The 27863-nt window shown below is 42.5% G+C and overlaps 1 protein-coding gene across 2 annotated transcripts; it reads left to right on the top strand.

The window, feature by feature from the left end:
- Positions 1 to 250: 250 nt before the first annotated feature.
- On the top strand, positions 251 to 27863 carry LOC109892867 (roundabout homolog 1). Of its 2 annotated transcripts, none has more exons than XM_031826777.1 (19): positions 251 to 635; positions 5929 to 6261; positions 12525 to 12682; positions 13443 to 13563; positions 14083 to 14221; positions 14471 to 14598; positions 15577 to 15692; positions 15927 to 16158; positions 16374 to 16495; positions 16995 to 17166; positions 19005 to 19205; positions 19609 to 19651; positions 20647 to 20762; positions 21320 to 21655; positions 21762 to 21863; positions 22168 to 22309; positions 22948 to 23184; positions 23496 to 23851; positions 26309 to 27863. In XM_031826777.1, exons 1-19 carry the CDS (start codon positions 440 to 442, stop codon positions 26593 to 26595), a joined length of 3537 nt encoding a protein of 1178 aa, XP_031682637.1. In that variant the 5' UTR covers positions 251 to 439; the 3' UTR covers positions 26596 to 27863. The 2 variants fall into 2 exon arrangements, with proteins under 2 accessions (XP_031682637.1, XP_020341299.1); XM_020485710.2 differs by lacking the exon at positions 251 to 635 and adding an exon at positions 3283 to 3638.

The raw sequence follows: 27863 nt of genomic DNA, 5'->3' as shown, positions 1-27863 counted from the left end.
CATATGCTGTTGGAGGAGACAGGACCCCTTGGTCCCCTTCTCTTCGCTCCTCTCCCAGTATGGGGCCTGAACTTGTTTTTCAATCATTGTTCCCCCCCCCCAACATGTTTCTCCCCCCCCCCCCCCCCCCCCCCAAAAAAAGAAAAAAGAGGCACAGAGAAAGAGAAGTGAGAGAGCAAGGAGAGAGGCAAAAAAAGAAAGAGGGAGGGAGGGAGGGAAGGAAGGGGAGCACAAAAGCCAGGGTGCAAGGAATATAAAGAAAAAACATTCTTTATAACAATCTCCAAATAATTTAACGCAGGGAGGTCTAAGAGTTGTCTGGGGAGAGACTAGCTGAGATGTGCCTGTTGGGGCTCTACCAGGGGCAGCGATTGTGCGCTAGGCACGGAGCTTTGGCGTAGAGCTGTCATCCAGATAGGGAAGACGCAGAGGCTAGAAGATGCAGGTTGGAATGTGTCTGCTCTGGGCGACCTGGCTCTATACCTGGGCGGAAGGGTCACTTCAGTGCCAATGCACCTGTCTACCTGAGCCAGGATTGGCCGAGGGGTCAAAGACACAGGTCAAGGATCATAAGGAGCATGTCCGTCATCGATTGGAGCATCGGCCTCATAGGGACAGGCCACACCGGAGAAAAGGTAAGCACCACCCTTCCTTCCCCCCTGACCTTGCTCAAATGTCTTTTGAGAGAAACCTGTACCATAGTAAAGAAGGATTGATGAGCTCAATAGTGTTGTGGAGTGCTAATGCTATTAGCTCAGACGGTTCTCCATGTTCCACTATATCCATCTTTGGTGCAGTTCATTGCAGTATAGAAGTTGTGGAGTTAGGCTATATCATGAATTAGTAATGCTTTCCTGCAATTAGGCGTCTTGTTGATAATGCATTACTGATTAGGTCATGTATATCTGATCGACTGTCGGTGTATCAAAAAATAGTACAGAATGACATCATCAAGTTTGCAATCAAAGTCTAAAGAATGTTGGTCCCATACATATTTTGTATCCAATTAACTACTTATGAAAAGTGAAATACATAAATGATCAGTTCTATATGAATTATGCAAGCTTGTCATTTGCATATGAAGTGTATTATTTCTTTGTAGAGTGAGACAGCTATGCCTGCCCCAAGCTGTTATGAGAGACATTGCACTCAGCATGTGTCCCAGTGTGTGGACCAATGCGTGACATCTTTACGATGGAAAACACCCCAAAAAAATGTATTGGACGATTGATAGAAAACCAGTATGAGTCGACTTGGGTCAGATTCATCCAAGTTTACTCTTGTTCCTGAATTGGCATCAAAATGGTTGAAGACCTCATTAACTGCAGCCAATAAGTTTGTTCTATGGCATTCTTCTTTCAACTTGTCTTTCGGAACAATTGTGCCTCAAACAGTTGACTTAGAACTTCTTCGTGTTTATAAAATACATACTGGGTACATTTTTTGAAGCCATCCTTCAGCACATATTTAACCCAACATTATTTCCATGCCATGTGGTTAGAGCGAGCCTTCCTTCGTCAGCCTCTCTAAACCTTTTGAACATGTCTGGAAGCTGGCCGGGGCCATCTAACCCGAGTTGTTGGATCAATATAAGCTTCCGTCACCTCGACTGGGCCTTTTTAGACCGAAACAATGGCCGGTTCACTAAACAACACTTTATTTATGTGTTTGTTGGAGGGAATGGACTTCCATTGGTAGTTATTCCTTTCTCTTCTCGCCATCTCCCTCCGGGAGCCCTGTTTTTACAGGATTTGGGGTAATTGGGATCAGTATCTATTAGCTCCTAAAGTCGTTTTTATTTTCTCCTCACAGCTATGCTCTAGCCGGGCCTCCTTGTTTCTGCTGTAATGTATCACTAGGTGATGACATCTGAGTGTCTTTGTAGAAGGGTGTAAAGGAGAGATGTTGTATCCATTTTGGTTCAATTAAAATGTCTCAATTAAAACTCTAAATGCTAAAAGAAAACATCAGAATGCATCTGTTATTCTTAAGGCCTACTCTGCATGCATCTGTAGGCTAGAGCAAGACAAACCTCTCCATAAGTCATTTAAATCAGTTGAAAAAGGCTATTGACATGAGCAGATGTTATTGTGATCGCTTCTATCTACAAAACAATTCCTAGCATTTCCCATTTTTTGCTCTGCAACGTCTTATTTTCAGATGAAATTCCACCATGATTAACCATGAGATATGACTGCAAGAGCTGTAGAATGTCACCAGTTCATGAAACATGAGATGAAGTCATTTCCATGTATTGTTTAGAAGCATGGGAGCCTCCTCATTTTCTGTCGTTCCATGCAGTGTTGACAGAACTGCTGCTACAAATTGTTTTCAAAAAAAAAAAAAGATGACCATTCCACATTTATGGCTGTATTACACGGAGTGTACAAAACATTAGGAACACCTGCTCTTTCCGTGGCATAGACTGACCAGGTGAATCCAGATGAAAGCTATGATCTGTTATTAATGTCGCCTGTTAAATCTACTTCAAATCAGTGTAGATGAAGGGGAGGAGACAGGTCAACGAAGGATTTTTAAGCCTTGAGACATGGATTGTGTATGTGTGCCTTCAGAGGGTGAATGGGCAAGACAAAATGTTTAAGTGACTTTGAAAAGGGTATGGTGGTAGATGCCAGACACACTGGTTTGAGTGTATCAAGAACTGCAACGCTTCTGGGTTTTCACACTCAACAGTTTCCGTGTGTATCAAGAATGGTCTACCACCCAAAGGACATCCAGCCAACTTGGCACAACTGTGGGAAGCATTGGCATCAACATGGGCCAGCATTCCTTTGGAACACTTTAGACACCTTGTAGAGTCCATGAGGTTCTGAGAGCAAAAGTGGGTGCACCTGAATATTATGAAGGTGTTCCTAATGTTTTGTACACTCAGTGTATAATCATTCAAAGAATGCAGGCAACCAAATATAAAGGCAACCAATATAGCTTATGAGGATCAAAATTGCTGTAGGCTACCCGAAGTGATAACCTCAAATTGGCACTTCAAATGAGGGAACATTGAAATAGATGCAAATGATCTTATTATTCTATGAAAAAGTGTTGCATTTGAGGAAACGATGTATGTTCAAAGTAAACCACAATAGCCTATATCCTGTGTAGACTATGTGGCAGTGCTTTTATTCCTCTGCAACTATCCCAATGATGTGTTGGTGATAAAAAATGTTGCTTAAGCTACTCATGCGACGAAAGACACATTTTCACACACAACTCAGCCTGGGAGTTAAAACGGGGGAGTGGCGCATTTTTTAGGCGGTGACTTGTTGCCACTTTGCCTAACTCTTCTATTCGCATGGTAGTCACTTGGGACTGTTGCTAATTGCATTGGTGCTCTCTTGGATTTAGATAAAGTGGTAATCAATGTGTGATGGAATAGCAAACGAAACACTAATGGAATTATCTGGAAAATCTTAATCAATCTGGAGAAGAAACCTCCTCAAATGGAACTTGGATTTGAGCGTTAAACAGGAAACGCGCCACCTCAAGTGAAGTAATATTCACCAGATAGGTGAACGATGCGATAACGATTTGTTTACATACCTTGGTGACCTAACATAAAATGACGGAACAGGTGTTTATAAGAATGTTGGTAGTTTTCGCAGCTCTTGGAAACCTTGCAGGTAAGGCTGTTATTTGTATATGATACATGTAATGTACTGTAGGCATATGGTAAACATGTCAGCTAATGCATTTATAGTTTATTTAATTATTGCTAGCAATTTGAGTAAATAAAGTTCATTATAAAAGTTTCCCCTGCCTATATTTCCACCCATTTTGTTAATGTGGCCTGGTTTGTGAGGCCTAGTTGAAAGAATGGAGCTCATTCTCAAAATATGTTTCTAGTGGTATCAGACACTGTTTGTTTATTGATAGGCTAAGCTTTTTAACACCAAGCTTTAGCCATATGTGATACATAGCAAATAGAGTTCTCTCCCTGTTTGTGATTGTTGTTTGTTTCCCCTGCTTGCTTCAAATAATGTTCCTACTTTTCAATGGCACTTTGTTGTTCAGTAAATAATTAACAGTTGATGTAGCCTACAGCACCTTTCGAGTCAGTCCATATGTTTGACACAGTACTAGGCTATTGTTATTCCAATCTTTATGGAAGTGACCATTTAGAAAATAGTATTAGTCTACTCTTAAGGTTTTGTAAATATGCATATTATGCAAATATTTAATTGAAACTGCTTTAAATTTTTCAAAATCATTTTATGACTTATTAAGTGTGGGCTCTCCCTCAGGAAATAGCTTTGTCTGAAACAATGTAAACTTTGCAAGCCACTGACAAAAATGTCTTACCTCGCAATCAGGGGTAGACCTATGGCTAGCCTAGTGTTAAGATTAGCTGATTGTAACACATCTGAAATCCTATCAAAATAATCTTGACAGTCTTTGAGAGCATGTCATCTCGTACATGATGAAAGCATCCATCAGATAACTGTTCCAGTTGCAATGTTCATTATCAAAATCAACACAACCATATATAGCCTACCACAGCTCAATGGCCAGAGTCCAGTTTTTATCCAATAGTACATAGCGCCAGTGTAAGCCTTAGCATCAATAGTTTTTTGACATTGCCACTCAATAAGGGCATTGTCGCCGGGGCAATAATAGCAGGGGTCCACAGCCACACACTCAGTGCACAGGTGACAGATTTCCCTTTGAGCCCTCTTGATTGTGTTTGCGTGAAGGAATTTTGTTCTATTGTTTAATGTGGGGGTGGGGGGGGGGGGGGGGCCTTGCGACTGGTTTAGCTTCCTGTCCCATACAGGAAGTACAGCAGAATCCCCCCACTTCCTCCAACTTGGAGTCATCCAATACCACGGGCCGAACAATGGAATACCAATGATGCTGTCCTAAGAATAGGCATTGTTTGTTGGTAGCCAGTGTCTATGCTTGTTTGTGGTGGATGCTTTTACTTAAGTGTGTGAGCTGACCCTGAACTAGGGGCCACTCTCTGGGTGTGGTGTCTCTACTATAAAAGCCCACTATTACTGACTCTTAAGTATACCCTTGTTCCACTTTAAAAATGGGACCACACACTTCAGACTACTTCAGGCAGAGTTTGTTTGAGACCACTTTGGCCCACTTTGGCCTCACTACCTCTCCATCTGTCATTAGCCTTTGAGTCATACTGTACTACATTGTTGCTCTCCAACACAGTAAAACTTGTCTTTGAAGGTGGGAGTTGCTTATGACATGAAAAGCATTGGCGAGACTCCCAAAGGAGATGCTTGTTGACGTATGTAGCCTAAAACACTGACCCAAGATCAGATTGTACAGGGCCTCCCGTTACGTGAATTAGGAATGGAAGGTCATCCATGACTTGTGTTTATTTGTGATATTACTAGAATGGGTGTATGAATCAGTACATTCCTTTCCTACTATCAGGTCCCAAGGGATATTAATGCAAAGTTAGTTTTTTTGAGTGTCCATGAAGTTGAAATAGTCTATCCACCTCTCATTTCATGGCTTACGGCCAGACCAGCCACAATATGCCCGATCTCAGAAGCTAAGCAGGGTCAGAACTGCTTACTACTTGGTTGGGAGACCTCTTGGCAATATCAAGGTGCTGTAAGCTTTTTGCTCACTAGAGTATACGGTTATAAACACAGTAATAATCTCAGGGACATTTTAAAATGGAATGGCTATTCTAGTTCCTCAAAGTGTTTTGAGTTACATGAACTTGAAATAGTCTATCCAACTCTTGTTCCATGGCTTACGGCCATACCAGCCTGAATACGCCCGATCCCGTCCTCCTCACCCCATTCATTGCTAAATGAATAGTATGCATAGTAATATTAATAAACTATTGCCAGAGCTTCTGTGAATGAACAGATGCAATAGCCTATTTTGACAGAACCTTATTTTCTCCATCATTCCTCCATCCACTGTTTTTGTTCCCTCCAGGTTCCAGGCTGAGGGCGGAGGTAGTGGAGGTAACCCCGCTGATCGTCCACCACCCCTCAGACGTGGTGGTCAAGGTAGGCAGCCCTGCCACCCTCTCCTGCCGTGCCGAAGGCACACCCGAGCCCTCCATCGAGTGGCTCCGCAATGGCCAGCCCATGGAGATGGACAAGCTGGACAGCCAATCGCGACCCATCGTTCTGTCAGAGGGCAGCCTGTTCTTCCTCAGCGTGGTCCCTGGGAGGAGGAGTCAGTCACACGAGGGTGTGTATGCGTGCGTGGCAAAGAACAGCGCAGGCAAGGCCACCAGCCGCAATGCCTCCCTCTATATCGCAGGTAAGACTGTGGGGAAGTCTTTCAAACTAGATGGACATGCATTTATCTTGTCATACAGTGCCTTCAGAAAGTATTCACACCCCTTGACTTTTTCCACATTTTGTTGTGTTACAGCCTGAATTTAAAATTGATTAAATTTAGATTTTGTGTCACTGGCCTACACACAATACCCCATAATGTCAAAGTGGAATTATGTTTTTAGAAGTTTTTACAAATGAATAAAACATGAAAAGCTGAAATATCTTGAGTCAATAAGTATTCAACCCCTTTGTTATGGCAAGCCTAAATACGTTCAGATGTAAACAATTTGCTTAACAAGTCACATAATAAGTTGCATGGACTCACTCTGTGTGCAATAATAGTGTTTGACATGATTTTTGAACGACTACCTCATCTCTGTAACCCACACATACATCTGTAAGGTCCCTCAGTCGAGCAGTACATTTCAAACACAGATTCAACCGCAAAGACCAGGGAAGTTTTCCAAAACCTCGCAAAGAGGTATTTTTAAAATTAAAAGCAGACATTGAATATCCCTTAGCTTAGAGCATGGTGAAGTTATTAATTACACTTTGGATGGTGTATCTATACACCCAGTCACTACAAAGATACAGGCATCCTTCCTAACTCAGTTTCCTGAGAGAAAGGAGAGCACTCAAGGATTTCACCATGAGCCAACGGGGACTTTAAGACAGTTACAGAGTTGAATGTCTGTGATAGGAGAAAACTAAGGATGGATCAACTACATTGTAGTTACTCCAGAAATGCTACCCTAAACGATAGTGAAAAGAAGCCTGTACAAAATACAAATATTCCAAACATGCATTCTGTTTGCATTAAGGCACTAGTAAAACTGCAAAAGACATGGCAAATAAATTAACTCTATGTTCTGAATTCAAAGCGTTATGTATTATGTTTGGGGAAAATACAACACAACACATCACTGAGTACCACTCTTCATATTTTCAAGCAGGTGGTGGTGGATGCATCATGTTATGGGAATGCTTGTCATCAGCAAGGACTAGGGAGTTTTTTAGGATAAAAAGAAACCAAATAGAGCTAAGCACAGGCAAAATCCTAGAGTAAAACCTGGTTGTCTGCTTTCCAACAGACACTGGGAGACAAATTCACCTTTCAGCAGGACAATAACCTAAAACACAAGGCCAAATATACACTGGAGTTGCTTACCAAGGCAACATTGGATGTTCCTGAGTGGCCTGGTTAATTTTTTTAACTTAAATTGGCTTGAAAATCTACGGCAAGACTTGAAAATGGCTGTCCAGCAATGATCAGCAGCCAATTTGACAGAGCTTGAAGAATTTTTAAAAGAACAATGTGCAAATATTGTACAATCCAGGGGCCTCATTTATCAATCATGTGTAGGCACATCTGTGCATAAACCATGCGTTCCATGCAAAGTGTGAGATGTGTCAATATGTATGTGTGCTTGAGAGTGTTAGTAACTTTACGCACAGCTATGACCATGCATAATGCTCAATGCCAAGTGGTGGAATAAGGGAACTTCTTGCCAAGCATAGAATGGAAATTATCTGATGAACCAATTTGCAAGGATTTAAGACCTACTTTAAAAAGACAAACGAATGCCATTCCAGTGCAAATCCAAGTGCTATCCACCCTCTGGTTTTTGGCAACATGCACTTTTCAGCGGGAGCTTGCCGATCGGCATCTCACAACCAGTAGCGGATTTAGGTATAGGCAACATGGGCAGCCACCCAGGGCGGCATCTTGCCGGGGGCGGCACGGGGCGCCCTCACCCAAAAATTTGTAATAGTGACATTTGACGCAATCGGTTTTCCATCGCTCATTTGCAAGTAACGTCAATGATATCATGTCACCGTGTGGGACTGTGGGTCAATTAACCTTGTCGGAGTGGGTGCCCTGATTCTAGTTTGTGAGCTAGGCAGGCTACTGCCTGGGAAGGTCTCCCACTCAGAAGTACGAGATGGGGAGGGGGGCGGGGGTATGTTGACCTCAGGTCTCCCCACTGGAAGCCCGAGGTAGGGGGAGCAGGGGACTCTATCAAATAGCGCACCTCTAACTTTGTACAGTACTAATGCAATTGGTAAAATCAGTCACACTACGAAATGCTACCAAATAAACCACAATTCATTCATAATACTTTGAATATATAGTTTCACAGTTTCACAGTTGCATTTTGTTCTGGTTTGTGTGAAATCGTTAAGAATAATATAAAACCAGTCCAAATGTATCCAAATTTGTGGACTGTTCTCAGAATTTGTCTTGCTCTTCCAGTCACCTTAGCTCAAGCAGAGGCCCTTTTCAAAGCTAAAGTTCATCAAATCCTACCTGAGGTCCACCATGTCACAGGAATGCCTTGGTAGCCTTGCTGTCATCAGTATTAACCATGCAATTGCTGAGCAGATTTCTTATGATGATGTAATTGATGACTTTGCATCAAGGAAGGCAAGAAAGGTCAGCGTTTAGATGGCAGTTGAGCAATTTAGTTTGTGTTTCTTGTTTGAAGTGCAGTAGTGTAATAATCATGTTCTCTTTATAAGTGTGTTATTCTATTTGCGTGATATAGGATTTGTGCAATTTAGTGTTATGTGTGTTTGTTAGCTATAGGGCAATAGTGTAATAATTAGATCTTTTTTATTTGTATTTATATACTGCAATGTGTTTTTATTTGTCTTTGTTACTTCTTTTTGATATTTTTGAGTCTTATTTTTGAATATATTTGAATATTTATTTTGTTTTAAATGTTACGATTGTTCGCCCAGGGAGCCACACAAGCTAGAACCGCCACTGCTCACAACCCTCGATGTTTTGGATACAATCACCAGCAAAACGAACTGTAACATGCAATTTTCATACACCATCACACAACAGGCGCCATCCTAAAACGATTTCAGCTATGTCAACAGAAAAGGTTTCCACTCTTAATGTGCAGGCGATAGGTTATGTGGTGAGCAAAAGACGCTGCTGAATGTGGTGGCCTGGTGATACGCACAACTCGTTCATTCTGCAGAACAGCAATGTTGGCCTCTACGCCTACAGGAAGGAGCTGTTGAGGATGGATAGCTTATTGATGAGTGTTGCCTGCTCGTTTGAAGTATATTTGCCATTGCTAATGTAATTAATTGGCTCAATGGTCCTCTCTTTGTTGCTATGTTTGAATTTTTACTGGTCAAGCCACAACTGAGCTAGCCAAATATAATATTTTGGTTGTACTCAATCTCTGACACTAGCACCTGTATTTCATTCTTGGAAAAGTATTTTTTTCAAATATTTTTTTCTTTGCGGGGTTGTATGTCATGGTACGCCATTTTATTTTCCCCACATGCTTTAAAGGGATGATTTTGACCATATATGGTTAATTAGGGACATTTCGAAATGCAAATAGCCAAGGTCGTGCACTGAGGCTGAGAACAATTGGTATTTATCAATGGTGATCTCCTACCGGTGTGCACTCATAGGATTGTTTGATAACTCAAACATTTTCTATGCGTATTAACATTCTAAATTCCTTTCGTAAGTTGTGTTTTAGAATAGTTCCTCCCAATAATGTCAAATGAGGCCCCAAGTGTGCAAAGCTCTTAGATTTACCCAGAAAGACTGATCATTATCACTGCCAAAGGTGATTCTGACATGTCAGGAGTGTGAATACTTGAATAAATGAGCTATTTCTGTATTTTGTTTTTAATAAATTGGCAAAAAATGTGTCAAGGGGTATGAATACTTTCTGAAGGCACTGTAAATGCCAAGATACCATGCAAAACTAATTGCACACTATGATGAAGAGAGGTACCATCACACTGTTATGGATCATGTGAGTGAAGAGACTATGTATCAGTCTCTGCAGTGTGTGGTAACTAATAAACCACTCAAGATATTGATTAGCTGAATCAGGTGTGCTAATACTGAGATGGAACCAAAACCACACAAGGCTGCTTTCCAGGACCAAGACTGTGGAACCCTATGCCAGATGGATGTGAAACTGTGGCCTTAGAATACATTCTATTGTCTTGGTTGTATGGCTCTTTGTGGCTCCTACATCCTGTCCCATTCACTTCCTCTCTACCTCCATGCTGATCTTTAACATTATATCAAGCTGATATATGATCTTTGAGGTCAACGGGATGCCCCCAGTATCCACAGACTCACAGAATCCTGCTCCAGAGGAAGAGAGAGCGAGATTGTCTTTGTGATTACAGAGAATAAGTAAGGGGGTCCAATGTCAATGAATACCCCCTCTCCAGGACAAACACTGTTAATTGACCCCTGACCCCCAGCCTCTGTTTGCACCCAAAACAGGGTCACCCAGAGACCACTGGATTCCTGAGCTGGATGGTATAGTTAGTGGCTGATTGACTTGTTGGGGGAACTTCCCTGGAGCAGTACATTTGGTGGTGGAGCCATTGGGACAATAGACAGTGGTACTTCATTTAGATTCAGTTGGCAGATCAACAGTACTTTAGAGAACAGTAGCAGAAGGATTGTGGTATATTTAGAAATGAACCTTTATTTATCTGGGTTAGTTTCATTAAGATAATCGTGCAATCGTGACCTTTGTCAGTATAGTTGTATTGGTTAGGACAAGTAGCCTAAACAGCAATAAACCATGCATCACTGTTAATTCAAGAGTTGGACTAAGTTAATTTCCGGCTAATTATTAAGTTGAAGAATACACGTATCTACATTTTAAAGAATTCCAGCTTAAGATCATTCCTTAATATTTTGCTGAACAAAAGATTGGAGATATTCTACTAGTACTTTATGGCACTAGACCATTGTGTGTCCAAAAATGTTTTGTCTCATGATTCCATTTGGTGTTGCAATGTAATGTTATCAGTGAAGATTTAAACAGGCATCCTAAACATGTTGTAATTTATACATTCAAGGTGAAAGGCCATTGTTTCTGTCCTTTTGGATATAGTGGGAGGAAGCTCCTTAGACCTTCAACCTAAATGGTTCACAGTTACTCTTAATGATTGAGTAAACATGACTTGTTCCTGTCAAGAGGTCAGGCTTGTCTGTCATGTACTTGTGGTTATGTCACTGTAGACAGGTCAAGTTTGCTCTATGAATTGTTTAGGACCTCTGAGGAATGTACAGTACTAGTCAAAAGTTTGGACACACCTACTCATTCAAGGATTTTTCTTTATTTTTACTATTTCCTACGTTGTAGAATAATAGTGAAGACATCAAAACTATGAAATAACACATATGCAATCATGTAGTAACCAAAAAAGTGTGAAACAAATCAAAATACATTTTATATTTGAGATTCTTCAAAGTAGCCAGGCTTTGCCTTGGACAGCTTTGCACACTCTTGGCATTCTCTCAACCAGCTTCATGAGGTAGTCACCTGGAATGCATTTGAATTAACAGGTCTGCCTTATTAAAAGTTTATTTGTTGAATTTCTTTCCTCTTAATGCGTTTGAGTCAATCAGTTGTGTTGTGACAAGGTAGAGGTGGTATATAGAAGCTAGCCCTATTTGGTAAAAGACCAAGTCCATATTATGGCAAGAACAGCTCAAATAAGCAAAAAGAAACAACAGTCCATAATTACTTTAAGACATGAAGGTCAGTCAATCCGGAAAATTTCAATAACTTTTAAAGAGTCTTCAAGTGCAGTCACAAAAACCATCAAGCGCTATGATGAAACTGGCATCAAGCGCTATGAGGACCGCCACAGTGAAGGAAGACCCAGAGTTAACCGCTGCAGAGGATAAGTTCATTAACACGAGCAATGGACATTAGACAGGTGAAAATATGTCCTTTGGTCTGGTGTCTTTGTGAGATTCAGAGTAGGTGAACGTACACTTTTTTTGGTTACTACATGATTCCATATGTTATTTCATAGTTTTGATGTCTTCACTATTATTTTACAATGTAGAAAATGGTAAAAATAAAGAAAATGTATGTGGTTGTTGATGGGGCGACACTGGACAAAGGCACTATGTATTCCGTGTAAAGAATATCTGAATATTTGGAGCTGTGTGATGTATGGTAATGGTTTTGTTTAAAAAAATCATTAGATGAGGTTATTGTAAGCCTTGCTTGTTTTTGGTGGTCAAAACTCTCATTTGTGGGAAGACAATTCAAGCACTCAGTGATGTGTGTTGTGCTCGGCACGTTTCCCAGGCAATGTTTATGAACTACAGGCTTGTAGACTAACTTTGACGTTTTCATACAATGCACTGTTATGGCATTGTGCACCAGCTTGTCTCAGACTCACTGGTTATGAATGGACCTCATCTGTCGTGTCTTCTTCCAGCTCTCCGTGAAGACTTCCGGGTGCAGCCCGGTGATGTGGAGGTGGCTGTTGAGGAGGTGGTGGTGATGAACTGCAGCCCGCCGGTGGGACACCCCGAACCCAACGTCACCTGGAGGAAAGACGGGGTCCCCATCAACAACACTGACCCGCATTACACTGTGAGACCTCCTTAAACATAGCTACATGCTTTTTAGGGGGTTTGTATGGTTTGGAAATTGGAAGTGAACACTGGGACAGTTGTCAGTCTGCATTTCATTGCAGAAAATGTATTTTCAAAACATGTAGCTTTTTCCATATTTGAATGAATTTATCTAATTTTAGTTCATTCCCAGAGGTGGCAGGAGCTGACATTTATTCCACACCAACCTGGGGGGTTCATCATACTGTTTTGTTTGATTACTTATTTCTCCAATCCCGATGTGGTATCATCCTTTTACCAATAGAGGGCATTGTTGTACAAAAGTTTGATTAAAACCACAGGCTGCTTCATTCATTTTCCTTCTTCATTAATAAAAGAGGACCTATCATCTTGGACCAAAAATGATGATCATGTATCCTCTGCAATGGCATATTCATTGGCCTTCTGGCTAGAGGGTCAGCCTTGAGATTTGACTGTCGAGAGTTCAATCCCTGGCTGAGTCATACCAAAGACAAAAAATGGGACCCAATGCGTCTCTGTTTGGCACTCAGCATTAAGGAGACAGATTGGGGGGTAAGGCCCTGTGATAGACTATCGCCCCGTCCAGGGGGTGTACTTGTACATCAAGATGTTCACTCTACAGAAACAGGAGATAGGCTCCTGCTCCTATGAGCCGTTTCGGCTCACACAATCCAAGGCTTGTACAAGGCTATTTATCCTCTGCAATAAACGTTTTTTTATTTTTTACTATATGTGATTGCTACCCGTGTGACCTATAGGCGCTGAATGGGAAGTTGATCATTGCCCCAGCCCAGAAGAATGACTCTGGCGTGTACATCTGTGTGGCTTCCAACACAGTGGGAGTAAGAGTGAGCAGAGCTGCCCGCCTTTCTGTCCTAGGTAAGATAAACCCTGACCCCATATACAGTACATCAGTGTTTTAGCAATAACCTTTTCACACTACTGAGCCAAGCTGTACTGCGCTGGCCTGATTATGCATCCACCATTGCCTATGCCGTTCTGTATCATCACTCATTCATATATCTGTATGTACATATTCTTCATCCCTTTACACTTGTGTGTATAAGGTAGCTGTTGCGAAATTGTTAGGTTAGATTACTCGTTGGTTATTACTGCATTGTCGGAACTAGAAGCACAAGCATTTCGCTACACTCGCATTAACATCTGCTAACCATGTGTATGTGACAAATAAGATTTGATTTGTTGCTGGAAATGACAATGTGAAAAGAACTGAGTCAGCACAGTACAGTTTGGGTTTGCAAAACATTGTGGAAAAGGTATGTCATGCCGCTAAGAATGTTTGCTATTGATAAAAGGGATAGCATGGAATTGAATGCATAGAGGTATGATATGACTAACCATACTTTTCATATTTGTCCATGCTTTCTCAATCCCCAGCTAAGCCAGTGTTGGTGCTGAAGCCTCAGGATGTGTCGGTGGGGATGGGGGAGTCTGCCCAGTTCTACTGCGAGGCAAAAGGAGACCCCATGCCTGCTGTGGAGTGGATCCGCGAGCAGGGCCCTCTGCCCAACGGCAGGTCTGATTCTTGCATTCAACTAAAAAAGCTTTGTCCATTAACTGTACATTGGACTAAAAACTGTCATTGACACGAGGTGTATATGTAACATTTAAACAATCTCTCAGCTACTCCACAGCACAGTCAGTACATATGTCATGAAAGGCAATACTTAGTATACTGTTCAATAATATGTCATTCTTTGATTTCTAATAATTGCATGCAGTTGCTAGAGTGAATGTTGTACTGATTTCTGTGTCATGTCTGTAGGTATCTAGTGAATCCTGACCAGAGCCTCCAGATCCACTATGTGACGTCACTGGATTCTGGGAGGTACACCTGCACAGCTGTCAACGACGTGGGGATGGTCACCGCCAGTGCACAGCTAGTGGTGGAGGGTAAGAGCGCTTAGGTTGGGCCCTCAACGCTACGTTTATGTGTTGTGTATTAGTTGAATATGTAATACAGTGTTTATGTTGTGTACAGCAGGACTGTGTGTCTAAGCCAGTTTCGCCTCGGTGAAATCAAATTTGATCCTATCGTTCCCTATTTCCTTACAGCTAAATGTAATCAACTCAGCAAGAAAAGAAACGGCCCTATTTCAGGACCCTGTCTTTCAAAGATCATTCGTAAAAATCCAAATAACTTTGCAGATCTTCATTGTAAAGGTTTTGAACACTGTTTCCCATGCTTGTTCAATGAACCATAAACAATTAATGAACATGCACCTGTGGAACGGTCGTTAAGACACTTAACAGCTTACAGACGGTAGGCAATTAAGGTCACAGTTATGAAAACTTAGGACACTAAAGAGGCCTTTCTACTGCCCAGGGTCCCTGCTCATCTGTGTGAACGTGCCTTAGGCATGCTGCAAGGAGGCATGAGGACTGCAGATGTGGCCAGGGCAATACATTGCAATGTCCGTACTGTGAGACGCCTAAGACAGCGCTACAGGGAGACAGGACGGACAGTCTGTGGAACTTGTTCAGTGGAACTTGTTCAGTTTATGTCTCAGTTGTTGAATCTTGTTATGTTCATACAAATATTTACACATATTATTTACAATATTTACACTGAAAATAAATGCAGTTGACAGTGAGAGGACATTTATTTTTTTGCTGAGTCTATATCTATTTCTCCTAAGGGAACACAGGAAACTGGAATGCACAACAAAGACCATATTAGGCACAATAGTTTTTTATGAAGTCCGTGAATTGGCGTCGGAATTGAGTGTGGTTCTAAAGTCAACCGTTTTTAGGATCACTATGGAAATGTGTATGGAGTTTAGTTTGTGTCAATTTCAGTGCCAGTAGGGAACTTCTATTTATGAACAGAAAATATTATTTTCTCTGAAGATTTTTATCCCTACTTCACAGAAGCCTCAAGTACCAGACAGAGGGACCTTCACAGAGAGTTGTCGGCCCTGCGCGTGGCTCTGGAGAATGTGACGGTGCTGACTCCAAACTCCAACATGTCCCAAGTGCAGTGGAAGGTACGGAGATCAGACGTCACATGAAGGCGCATGTATTATTATGAAAACTGTTAGGTATTAACCTTTTGCTGAACTAAGATTGAGGTGTGTCATTTTTCACGTTTGTTCAGAACATTATTTTCATGTCACAGAGAACATTCAAATAATGCAGATTTAAGGTTGTCTTTTTTGAGTTTCTACTCCAGCAAGGCATACCTTTTAACTGTGGCTTTCCTTTTGTTTTGTTCCTTTCAGCTCCAGTCTTTCCCAACCCAGCCACACTACCTGGATGGTTTCGAGGTCCTCTATCGCTCTCTTCTGCCCGCCAGTTCGGACTGGGCGGCTAAGAGGGTTGTACTACCAAACTTCCAAACACTGGTCGGCCCGCTCAAGAGGGGCTACAAGTATGAGTTCAAAGTGCGTCCCTACGGCAGCAGCCTGTACGGCCGGGAGAGCAACACCAGGCACCTAGGTGTACCTGAGACAGGTAAGGGTTCCAAACGGTTAGAGTTGGCTGTTATCAACTCAAAAGAAACATTTATGAAAATCTAGGTGTTTCTTTGGATACTGTAGCTCAGGAGTAGTCCAACTTTAGTGCTATTTTGTACTATGAAGATTAAAAAAGACGTTTTGAATCAAGATGAGTTGTGTGTCTGTGGTTTTTACATCTTGTTATTTTGATGACACTCCATCCTCCCACAGTGCCTAGTGCCCCACCTCAGGCCATCTCCATAACGATGACCCCTGACCATAATGACACGGTCCATGTGACCTGGAAGCCTCCCCCCCATGAATCTCACAACGGCATCATCAAGGGATACCAGGTAAGAACAAGATGACTAAAAAGCCCTTTTACCTTCTTGTATCTGTGCTTGAAGAAGTTGCTCAAGCACACTGGCATTCTTGTATGCTCCACAATGTGTTTTATGAAACGTTTGTGAGAATGTAAGAAATTCCAGTGTGAGTTTTTTTCTCTATGTTCAGTACCTGACATAATACATTCACATATTCTAATGAGACATTGTATTGACAGGGTGTCCTATGCAACCTTGGCCTGCAGGCTTTTGTTCAAGTGCGAAATACCTGATTCAACTAATCAGTATTGATAGAAGTGGTTTAACTTATGGAAGAAGACCATGATAAGTTTAATCAAAGGTGTGCTGAACTGGTACAAAAGCCAGCTCTCCAGGACCAGAGTTGCCTATTACTCCTGCTGAAGAATGAATCAATCACCTGAAAGCACACACACACACACACACAAAGTGTAACGCTTCCCTGGTTCCCACTTTGATCTCTGGGTGTGTGTCCGTGTGTCCTGTCCAGGTGTGGTGTGTGCAGTCGGAAGAGCAGCAGTACCTGAACTGGACAGTGGGCGGTGGGACCTACAGTCTGGAAATAAGCCCTCTGTACCCAGGGAAACAGTACTGGGTCCGGGTGGCAACGGTCAACGGAGCTGGCGTCGGGGTGCAGAGTGACCCCCATAGAGTGGTCATAGGTCAGTGACAACATGCAACGGTTATCTATGGTCAACCGAACGCAAAAGGTTATGAAACCAAACCAAGAGGTTGAAGTTATTGTTCGTAGAGTCCGAGACAGGATTGTGTCGAGGCACAGATCTGGGGAAGGGTACCAAAAAATGCCTGCAGCATTGAAGGTCCCAAGAACACAGTGGCCATCATTCTTAAATGGAAGAAGTTTGGAACCAACAAGACTCTTCCTAGAGCTGGCCTCCAGGCTAAACTGAGCAATCGGGGGAGGAGGGCCTTGGTCAGGGAGGTGACCAAGAACCCAATGGTCACTCTGACAGAGTTCCTCTGTGGAGGTGGTTGTCCTTCTGGAAGGTTCTCCCATCTCTGCAGCACTCCACTAATCAGGCCTTTATGGTAGGATGGCCACACGGAAGCAACTCCTCAGTAAAAGGCACATGACAGCCCAATTGGAGTTTGAGAAGGCACCTAAAGGACTCTCATACCATGAGAAACAAGATTCTCTGGTCTGATGAAACCAAGATTGAACTCTTTGCCCAGAATGCCACGCGTCACGTCTGAAGGAATCCTGGCAACATCCCTACGGTGAAACATGGTGGTGGCAGAATCATGCTGTGGGGATGTTTTTCAGCAGCAAGGACTGGGGGACTAGTCAGGATCGAGTGAAAGATGAACGGAGCAAAGTACAGAGATCCTTGATGAAAATCTGCTCCAGAGCACTCAGGACGTCAGACTGGGGCAAAAGTTTACCTTCCAACAGAACAACCTTAAACACACAGCCAAGACAACTCTGGAGTGGCTTCGGGACAAGTCTCTGAATGTCTTTGAGTGGTCCCGCCAGAGCCTGTACTTGCAACCGATTTAACATCTCTGGAGAGATGTGTGCAGCGACGCTCCTCATCCAACCTGACAGAGATTGAAGGGATCTGAAGAGAAGAATGGAAGACACTCCCCAAATACAGTTGTGCCAAGCTTGTAGAGTCATACCCAAGAAGACTCAAGGCTGTAATTGTTGTAAAGGTGATTCAACAAACTACTGAGTAAAGGGTCTGAATACTTATGTAAATGTGATATTTCAGTGTTTTATTTTTGTTTTTTAGGGGAACATTTGGACACAGTACCTGTCAAAAGTTTGGACACACCTACTCATTCAAGGGTTTTTCTTTATTTGTATTATTTTCTACATTGTAGAATAATAGTGAAGACATTAAAACTATGAAATAACACATGGAATCATGTAGTAACCAAAAAACAATTATACAAATCAAAATACAAATTAAAATATTTTATATTTTATATTCTTGAAATTAGCAACCCTTTGCCTTGACAGCTTTGCACACTCTTGGCATTCTCTCAACCAGCTTCATGAGGTAGTCACCTGGAATGCATTTCAATTAACAGGTGTGCCTTGTTAAAAGTTAATGTGTGGAATTTCTTTCCTTCTTATTGCTTTTGAGCCAATATTGCTTTTGAGCCAGATGTGTTGTGACATGGTAAGGGTGGTATACAGAAGATATCCCTATTTGGTAAAAGACCAAGTACATATTATAGCATGAACAGCTCAAATAAGCAAAGAGAGATGACAGTCGATCATTAATTTAAGACATGAAGGTCAGTCAATCTGGAAAAGAACTTTGAACATTTCTTCATGTTTGAAACGCATTCCAGGTGAAGCTGGTTAAGAGAATGCCAAGAATGTGCAAAGCTGTCATCAAGGCAAAGGGTCGCTACTTTGAAGAATCTAAAATATTATATAAACCCCCACACAACAGAGCCTGAAACCTCTCTCTCTCTCATGTGTTCATTTTTGTCTTGTTTTTGACTTTCCCGTCTCTCTCTATTCCAGACTCCCAGAGGTCCGGGGCCCCCCAGTCGGACAGCCCCAGTAGGGACCTCACTCAGGTCCTGACCTTTCTGAGGGGCCCAGTGTTCATTGGGAGTGTTGGCGCCCTCCTGTGGTGCATCCTGGTGATAACAGCCGTCTGCCTGTACCGCCGCCACACCCGGCCTGGCGACCACCTGGGACGAGGCCACATCAAGGCTAAAGGTCTGTCTGGGCAGGAATTGGGGGATGGCTTATATGTTGTATCTTTAGTATTAGCTTGGCATAGGATATTTGGAGCATGGATATGTCATGGTACGCTAGTCCACTGTGCCATTATGGGTACATAATTAGCTTTAGCAGCTAATCTGGTTTTTTATTTAGCTAAAACAAGAGGTTCTGGTTATTTGATGTGTAACTGAAGATTTCACCCCTCACAGGTTTGTATTGTAGTGGGCATGCATTCCATAGGTTGATCTGGACTCATCATTCAAGGTCAAATTCTCATATGATAAATTATATCAAGGATGGAATTAACATTGTCATCTCCAGTGTTCCTGTATAAGGTGTGTTCCCTCATTGGGAAATCAACGAGACTATAAAGTTACTATGACTCTGGATTTTGCAGGTTTGTACAGGTTGGCCAGTGAGGACCTCATCATAAAACACAGGTAGGTGGAAGACGAACAGTGTGGCTCATTGACAATTTCACTACCTTTTGTTTCGTTAAACCCAAAGTGGACAAAACATTAGGAACACTTTTTTCCCTGACAGACTGACCAGGTGAAAACCCTTATTGATGTCACTTGTTAAATCCACTTCAACCAGATGAATGGGAGGAGACAGGTCAAATAAGGATTTTTAATCCTTGAAACAATTGAGACGGATTGTGTATGTGGGCCATTCAGAGGGAGAATGGGAAAGACTAAATATTGAAGTGCCTTTGAACGGGGTATGGTAGTAGGTGCCAGGCGCAACACTGCTGTTTTTTTTTTACAGCCAACAGTTTCCTGTGTATCAAGAATGTTCCACCACCCAGAGGACATCCAGACAACTGTGGGAAGCATTGGAGTCATGGGCATCCCTGTGGAATACTTTTGACAGCTTGTAGAGCCCATGCCTCAACAAATTCAATTACATTTATTCATAAAGGCCTTCTTACATAAGCTGATGTCACAAAGTGCTGTACAGAAACCCAGCCTAAAACCCCAAAGAGCGAGCAATGCAGGTGTAGAAGCACGGTGGCTAGGAAAAACTCCCTAGAAAGGCCGGAGCCTAGGAAGAAACCTAGAGAGGAACCAACCAGGCTATGAGGGGCGGCCAGTCCTCTTCTGGCTGTGGCGGGTGGAGATTATAACAGAACATGGCCAAGATGTTCAAATGTTCATAACAGGGTCAGATGATAATAATAATCACAGTGGTTGTAGAGGGTGCAACAGGTCAGCACCTCAGGAGTAAATGTCAGTTGGCTTTTCATAGCCGATCAATTGAGGCTGTTCTGAGCAAAAGGAGGAAGGTATTCCTAATGTTTTGTATGCTTCGTGTATTCTCATGTGTAATATGATCTGATCCACTATATGTGCCTCCTAGTTTTGATATTTTAACCACACCCATTACATGGGATTGATTGATTGGCTGACTGATTGAATGATCTGTGTCTCTGCAGAATGGCGGCCCCAGACTCTCCGTGGATCTCGGGTGTGTGGAGACCGACCCTGAGTGACGAGAAGTACCAGGGACTGTGGGCTCAGAGCCAGGAGAACCCCGGCTTCAGAAGGACTAGTGAGTTCTGCTTTAAAGCTGGTCTAGAATCAGTTCTACCATGTTTTTGTCATGTTGTGTTGCTACCGTGCTGTGTTATTGTCTTAGGTCTCTCTTTATGTAGTGTTGTGGTGTCTCTCTCGTCGTGATGTGTGTTTTGTCTTATATTTACATTTTATTTTAAATCCCAGCCCCATCCCCTTGGAGGCCTTTTGGTAGGCCGTCATTGTGAATAAGACTTTGTTCTTAACTGACTTGCCTAGTTAAGTAAAGGTTAAAATAAACAAAAAAAAGTTCCTCCTACCGCATTTCTTACTGTGACCAGTATGCGCTGGATAACAAAGACTGGTTCTGGACCAGTTGATTATGCAACTAACTCTGCTATTCATCATGGAAGCTCAGAACCTCTGCTACGTAAGCAATACACTTGATCCATTCTGCCTCAGAATTTCTCCAATCTTAGATCGATAGATATAATTTATTTGACAACTTAAAAATGCAATTCCAGCCACACAAGTGGACGCACAACATTTACCATCATCATGGGGGACAAATAGTGGTCCTCTTCTTATTCCCAGCGTTGCCCATCACAGCCAAGAAGGACCCCAGCTCTCTGGACGTGGCTGTCCCCATTGTGCCCGACAGCTGCGGTGTCTACGGGACGTTCTACGTGGACCTGACGGGTAATGGCCTCAAGACCTTCAACAGCCCTGCCCGATGCCCCAAGCGGCCCCACTGCCACACCACCACCTCCTCGCAGCACTGCGCAACGACGGTGTGCATCTCCCAGCCTGCCACAGTTGTCAAGACCATGCTTGTCCAGGGTGGCCAGGCATTGCCATGGAAACAGGCCTTGCCCTCGCAGCCCAAGATGGGCGTGCTCAAGGAGTCGTGGGAAAATAATTACAAGCAAGGTGATTGTCAATATGGTGTCTTCCTTGCATGGTTTTGATGTCCTTGCTATTGGTGAATGTCGATCTGTAGTTACTTTTAAGTCACAGACTTTGTCTCCTTTCCCAGATCTCCATGCGGTGAACAGCGCCCCCCTGTTGTCGTCGAGGAGCCAGGCGTTGGCTATGAGGGGAATGCCTTACACACAGAGACTCAGCCACCTCCCACCAGGTACTGTACTGTGTTCTTATACCACTCATACCCTAAAGGAGTTTAATGCTCAGGAACAATTAACCAGTGTATTCACTGCCCCGCAGGGTGTTTTCCTTTTTATTCTACCCCAGCACACCTAATTGATCTTATCAAGGGCTTCGTAATTAGTTCTCTTCAATCAGGTGTGTTAGTGTTGGGCTAGAACAAATATGTGCACCCCTGGGGGTTCCTCCAGGAATGGATGGTACAGTCAGAACCACTGTCCTTGACAGTATTGTTTTTGTTGTGTTAACCTTGGTGCCTGTGTGTATTTTTCCTCCAGCTGGGCGCTCAGAGTGCTTCAAGCCCCTGGAGTCACCCCGCCTCCTGCACTACTCTGCCTCAGCGCAGCTGGTGGACATGCTGCCACTCCCGCTAGCCATGGGCGACACCACTGACACACACAGCCTCACCTCAGAGGAAGGGTGAGGAACATCCTGTTGACTACTTCCTGACACCAATTTATCCATAACTTCTCCCATTCCCCACTCTCTAATGAGCCACTGCGCCATGCTTTCCTCCATTTGGTTGGCCATTATAGTAAAACCCTATGGTTTCCTGTCTACTGCTGGAGAAAATGATTGTACTTCCTCCCTGCTCTTAGCCCCGACGACAGGGCCTCGACACGGCTCAGAGAACGGCAACCAACACCCAGCAATCAAATGCCAATTTACTTGCCCATGAATGACACGTAACCACAGTTTAAACAGGAAACGGCTCAATTCTCGTTACAGTATGACTATTCTCTTGCAAGGAATAGCACTTTTGTTAGAAACAAAATTGGAATATCTTGTAACTATAGTACATTTAGGCAACTAAGCGTGACGAACGTACAGACTGAGACAGATCCACAGTCCCCTCCCCGATTTCATCGTGGGGGACATTAGCTGCTGTAATATCAAGCTAATATTTTTGGCTTAAATACCCACTCTGTGATATAGCCATTTTGTTAATTATTTAATGATATACCTATTGATTCTTGAAGAATGTCACTTATCAATGTCTCATTAATTTATTTTTAATTATTGGAAATGACCATCGGACTTTTATTCATCACACCTAGGTCCAGCAGGTCCACTAAGCTGACTGTAGATGCCAGGTCTCTTCAGTCTGTGTGTTCTGCGTCTGGTCACCACGGCCCCCCCACCAACACTAACACCACCACCACTGGCTGCCCCTCCTATAGCTGCCTGTCCACTGCCTCCTACTGCATGTCATTGGATGAGGAGCAGGATGCAACGATGACCTCACAGGAAGTCACCCAGTACCTGGAGCTCAGCCCAAGGGCTGAGAAGCACAGGTATGGTTGCCATAGAAACCTAGGGGTGGCGACTGAGGGAGGGCCGAGAGGTTTACTGTCAGAGTCATTGATTGAGGCTTTCACGCTATCTATTCCACTACGTCAATTGATAAGGGCTTTTAAACTTAGACAACCAAAAATATTGTCAGTAATATTTAATCTGACTTTTCTCCAAAGCCAGTAGCTAGTCTCTTTATCAGTAAAATATTTGATATTACAAGAATAATTCTGTTGTTGCTACAGTATTGCTTTACAGGTGTTGTGAGTTTTTACTTTATTCACCTCTTTCTTACCTCACTTCCTGTTTCCAGCACCACGTTGGAGAATCCTCCCGCTTCCTCCCTATCTCGCACCTTTTCCCCCACTCCCACCCTGGGCTATATCTATGGGCCCCTCCCCTCCGACCAACTGGAGGACGGGATGACTGACGAACAGGAGCCAATGGGCCCCCGGCGGGCCCGGTTTCAGAGCACGCCCTCGTCGCTCTGCAGCGAATGGGAGGGTTCGCTGTGGAACGGCTGGGGCTCGGTGTCAGAGGGAAACATGGCGTACAGCACCCGCAACAGCTTCATCAGCTCGTCGGATGGCTCATTCATGAACGACTCCAACTTTGCCCGCGTGCTCGACACTGTGGCCGCCGAGTCCATGAGTGAAGCCTCCTTCTCAGGCAAGGCTGCTGGATAAACATTATTCAAATGTTAATGCATGTTTTAATATGGTTGCCCAAATGTAGCCAATCATCATACTTTAGACAGGTTATTGATGTATGTTATTCCTTCAGATGTCTTTCCACCAACTGGCACTAGATGGTGCACTATTACAAGACAATCTTAAAATGGTGCCTTGGAGTCAGATTTACATCAGACATTTAATCTGATTCCACTAGCCTCTATAGTTTGGTCATCATATACTTGTGTATGAAGATTTCTGGATGGATGTGTCAGGCCACGTCAGGGTTAGGTATTATTAATGAATTTAACATTGTCCCTTGTATTTAACAAATAACAAACATTTTACAACTAAAAAAATTGAATTACAGTGTATTCCAGTAGCTGGTGGAGAAATGGAGTTGACCCATAATCAGGTGTCACCAGTTTTCATTTGTGTAGTTTATCGGCATGCTCTGTATCCATTGGGGATGTAGCCTTACCTAGATTTAAGCAGTGGTCTTGTATTCGAGGATGCATAGATGGGCTACATGTGGGAATTTTCCGTGCTTGTGTGGCCCCTGAAGCTGACCTATGGGACAATTAAATGTGATTGAGTTGAGAGTGTATCTCACAGACACACACAATGTAAAGAGAAAGTGTGTGTGTGTGTGTGTGTGTGTGTGTGTGTGTGTGTGTGTGTGTGTGTGTGTGTGTGTGTGTGTGTGTGTGTGTGTGTGTGTGTGTGTTGGGCAGGGGGTTAGCTCAGGATTCGGGGGATGGCAATAGGTGATTACTTAAGACCTCTCAGCAAATTAAAGGGACTAGCGACCCAGCATTCTCAGACTGTTACTTAATCAATAACTCTGTCCTTTTTCCAAATGTGCAGATGTCCGATTCAACTTTACTCGATTTGCCCAATTGTTCTTAAAAAAATTACAAAAACAAATCAATAAAATCGATCTCATGAAAACGTCTGTTGCGTCCGAAAGGTTTGGGCTACAAACTATTATGACACCACTATGGAAAGACTCAGAAACACCATGGTGTTCTCCGTTTTGCTCTGTGACACCCACAAGTGTCCCGGGACTCATCTGACGGTTACCTGGTACCAGATTAAATAATTTATGGAAATATGGAAGTACTTTTGTGCCAAAATATGTCAAAATAATATATATTTTCTGAGATGTATTATATCTCCTAGATATAGGACACGCACTTCAAACCTTATTCCTTATGATTTATTTGGTCTGTTTATTTGGTCAGATTTTTTTTTTTTTCAGTATTTGGTCTGTTGACCAATCAGATCAGCGCTGAAAAATACCAATTAGTGGAAAAGGTATTGCAATTGGTCTGCCTGTGTAAATGCAGACATATTTATTTATTCTTCCCCTCTAAATCAGGGACTCATTTAGACCTGGGACATCAGGGCTGTGTTTACACAGGCAGCCCAATTCTGATATTTTTTCCATTTATTGTTCTTTTGACCAATCACATCAGACCTTTTTCAGAGCTGATCTGATTGGTCAAATGGCTAATTAGTGATTAAAAAAATCTGAATTGGACTGTCCCAGGTGGATGCAATTGATTGTCAGGTAGAACAGAAAACCAGTAGGCTCCAGACCTCATAGGGTAATATTTGGATACCCCTACCCTATATAGTGCACTACTTTTGACCAGGGTACATACAGCTCCGGTTAAAAGTAGTGCACTATGTAGGTCAGGGTTCCCCAACTGGCGGCCTGCGGGTGGTTTTATTTGGCCTCCCAAGTTTTCTGAGAAAAAAATATATAAAATGTATATATTATATATATTTTTTGGACAAAAGACTGTAAAAGCACCAGGAAATCAGCTACAAAATTATTTAAATGTTGTAATTCTGTTCCCAAGAATTCCCATGCATAATAGAGAGAAAAAATGATCATATCCAAATGTAAGCAAGGTTTGAAATTGTTTTAGTCAAATATTATATTTGTTTGGGCTTCTTGTGCTCAATTTGCAATCTACTAAGTATTTGTAAATATATTCCGGGCCCCCTGACCATCCGCATAAGAAAAATTCGGCCCACGGCTGAATCTGTTGTTGGGAATAGGGTGCCATTCACGTCAATGTCATTTTCACTTTAAAAGTCATTTTACTCTTTAATTACTGGCCAACGGGACAATTCCAATGAAGAAGTTGGCTGGGTGATCGTGCATCTGTTTTTTTTTCTTTACTGTTGATATGGTACAAAGAGTGCCTTTCTGGCACTGTAAAAATGTGTCTCTTCTGTTACATCTATTTTATCATGATGTCAGTTGTCGTATCATATCTCTTTGTGTCACGGTGTCAATTGTCATATCTCTCTTTGTATCATGGTGTCATATCTCATGTATTTTGTAATATATAGTATCTCTATCGTGATGTCCGATAATGTGACATGGTGTCATGTATCAGAGTGTGTTAACTCTAGTTGTGTTCTACTGTCTCCTCTCCAGACTTCTCTCCCCCGGCGTCGCCCCTCAGTGCCCTGTTTCCTCCAGCTCAAGGGGAAGAAGAGGAGTGTTTCGGGGAGCTGGACCCCATGCCCGTTTGGGACTGGAGCACAGCTTGGGTGGAGGAGATGGAGGCGCAGTACCGTGCACAGTACCCCTCTCAGGCAGCAGCCCCCGCTTGCAACACCTGGGGGCGTTGCCGTGACGATCTTCACTATGACAACCGCCGAGCCACCGGAGGGAGTAGGGGTGAAGGACGAGGGGGGGTGAGGACGACCCCACACCGATGATCTGTTTGATGATGATTTTTGGTCAAATCCATTTCAATGCCAAGACATGAATTGTATTTACTCTTAATTTGTTAAGTATGAAAAACATGAGAAAAAATGATTACATTTCGACATGGGTTTCATTCATTATTTTTTAAGTGGTCTTTGTTTCTCTGTGAGTGCTTTACAAGTCATCAGTAGAAGTGTAACTGGGGTTGAAATGACCATTCAACATCTCCCGTCCAGACCACTATTGGTTACCTGAACTAGGTTTCCCACAATACCTCAGGGCAGTCTCGCCTATGAAAGTAGAATTCCTAGAATGGACATCTTCTATGGTGTGTCCACTGTTTTGTGTTCTCATATGACCTGGGTTGGGCTTTCCAAGAGATGAACCGCAGTGCCAAAACAAGTTTCAGTCAAAATTCTGTCATGTCATAGGTTGTTCCAAAACAAATATTTAGAGAGTGTTGTGCTTTTAGTGGCACTGTTACTGTACTACAGCACTATTTTTGTCTTCCAGAATCTTCCAAGCGCTATGATCCTACTAGCCTGGTTAAAACAGACTGATTGCACACTGGTGAGCGCAGCATTCAGTCTGGTTTCATATTAATTACAGCAAATTGAAAACTTCCGGAGCGAATTTGTACCGACCATTTACTTGCAATAGAATGTAAATATCTACGACTGATTTAATTTAAAGACCCATGAACGCTGACTTTCCAACCCATTCTCTGCTTCTTTTCTTTTAATGATACTTTGTTCACATAAGACCGTTTTATTCCGTTTTTTTATTTTGTTATTAAATGTGCTTTTGTCTCTATACAAATTTTTTTTATGAGCGCTAACCATTTGTTGGTTGACTAGAATTTGGAAGATGTAGTTATGTTTTGTTTCAGAGTTTGTTTCATTTCTCTTCCTTTTAACATGAAACTTAACATTGAGGGCTGAATCATCAACTTCAGATGTGTGTGCAGGACTAAACGTTTTCGCAGATCTCCCCTTGTCATCAATACATGACTTGTGTAAATATCCGATGTTTCTGAAGTTAGGGCCAAATCCTATGTACCTGCTGAAATGTGCACGTTGAGCAATAAGTAGAATATGCTGTAAAGGTCTTCCTTTTATAAGAATAGGTTCAGTAGGACTGGACTAATATGTCTCACCCGAGATGAGGAATAATTCTTCCTTTTTATATACATTTTCATGCATTTACTTATCATTTGAAGCTTAACTAACCCAATATCTTCTACTGTGGCCTTATTGATAATAAAACATATAACGTCTCA

This window comes from Oncorhynchus kisutch, linkage group LG6 (assembly GCF_002021735.2).
Source record: "Oncorhynchus kisutch isolate 150728-3 linkage group LG6, Okis_V2, whole genome shotgun sequence".
Taxonomy (NCBI): domain Eukaryota; kingdom Metazoa; phylum Chordata; class Actinopteri; order Salmoniformes; family Salmonidae; genus Oncorhynchus; species Oncorhynchus kisutch.
Note: the sequence above shows the minus strand (reverse complement) of the source record. Positions and strands in the feature narration are given on the sequence as shown.

What these genes read in the sequence shown, in the direction of transcription:
- LOC109892867 (XM_031826777.1), top strand. Translation starts at nt 440, where the DNA reads ATGCAGGTTGGAATGTGTCTGCTCTGGGCGACCTGGCTCTATACCTGG. An exon ending in TGCACAGCTAGTGGTGGAGG is followed by an intron (nt 14,599 to 15,576) that starts GTAAGAGCGCTT and finishes CCTACTTCACAG; the next exon opens with AAGCCTCAAGTACCAGACAG. An exon ending in CCAAGGGCTGAGAAGCACAG is followed by an intron (nt 23,185 to 23,495) that starts GTATGGTTGCCA and finishes TCCTGTTTCCAG; the next exon opens with CACCACGTTGGAGAATCCTC.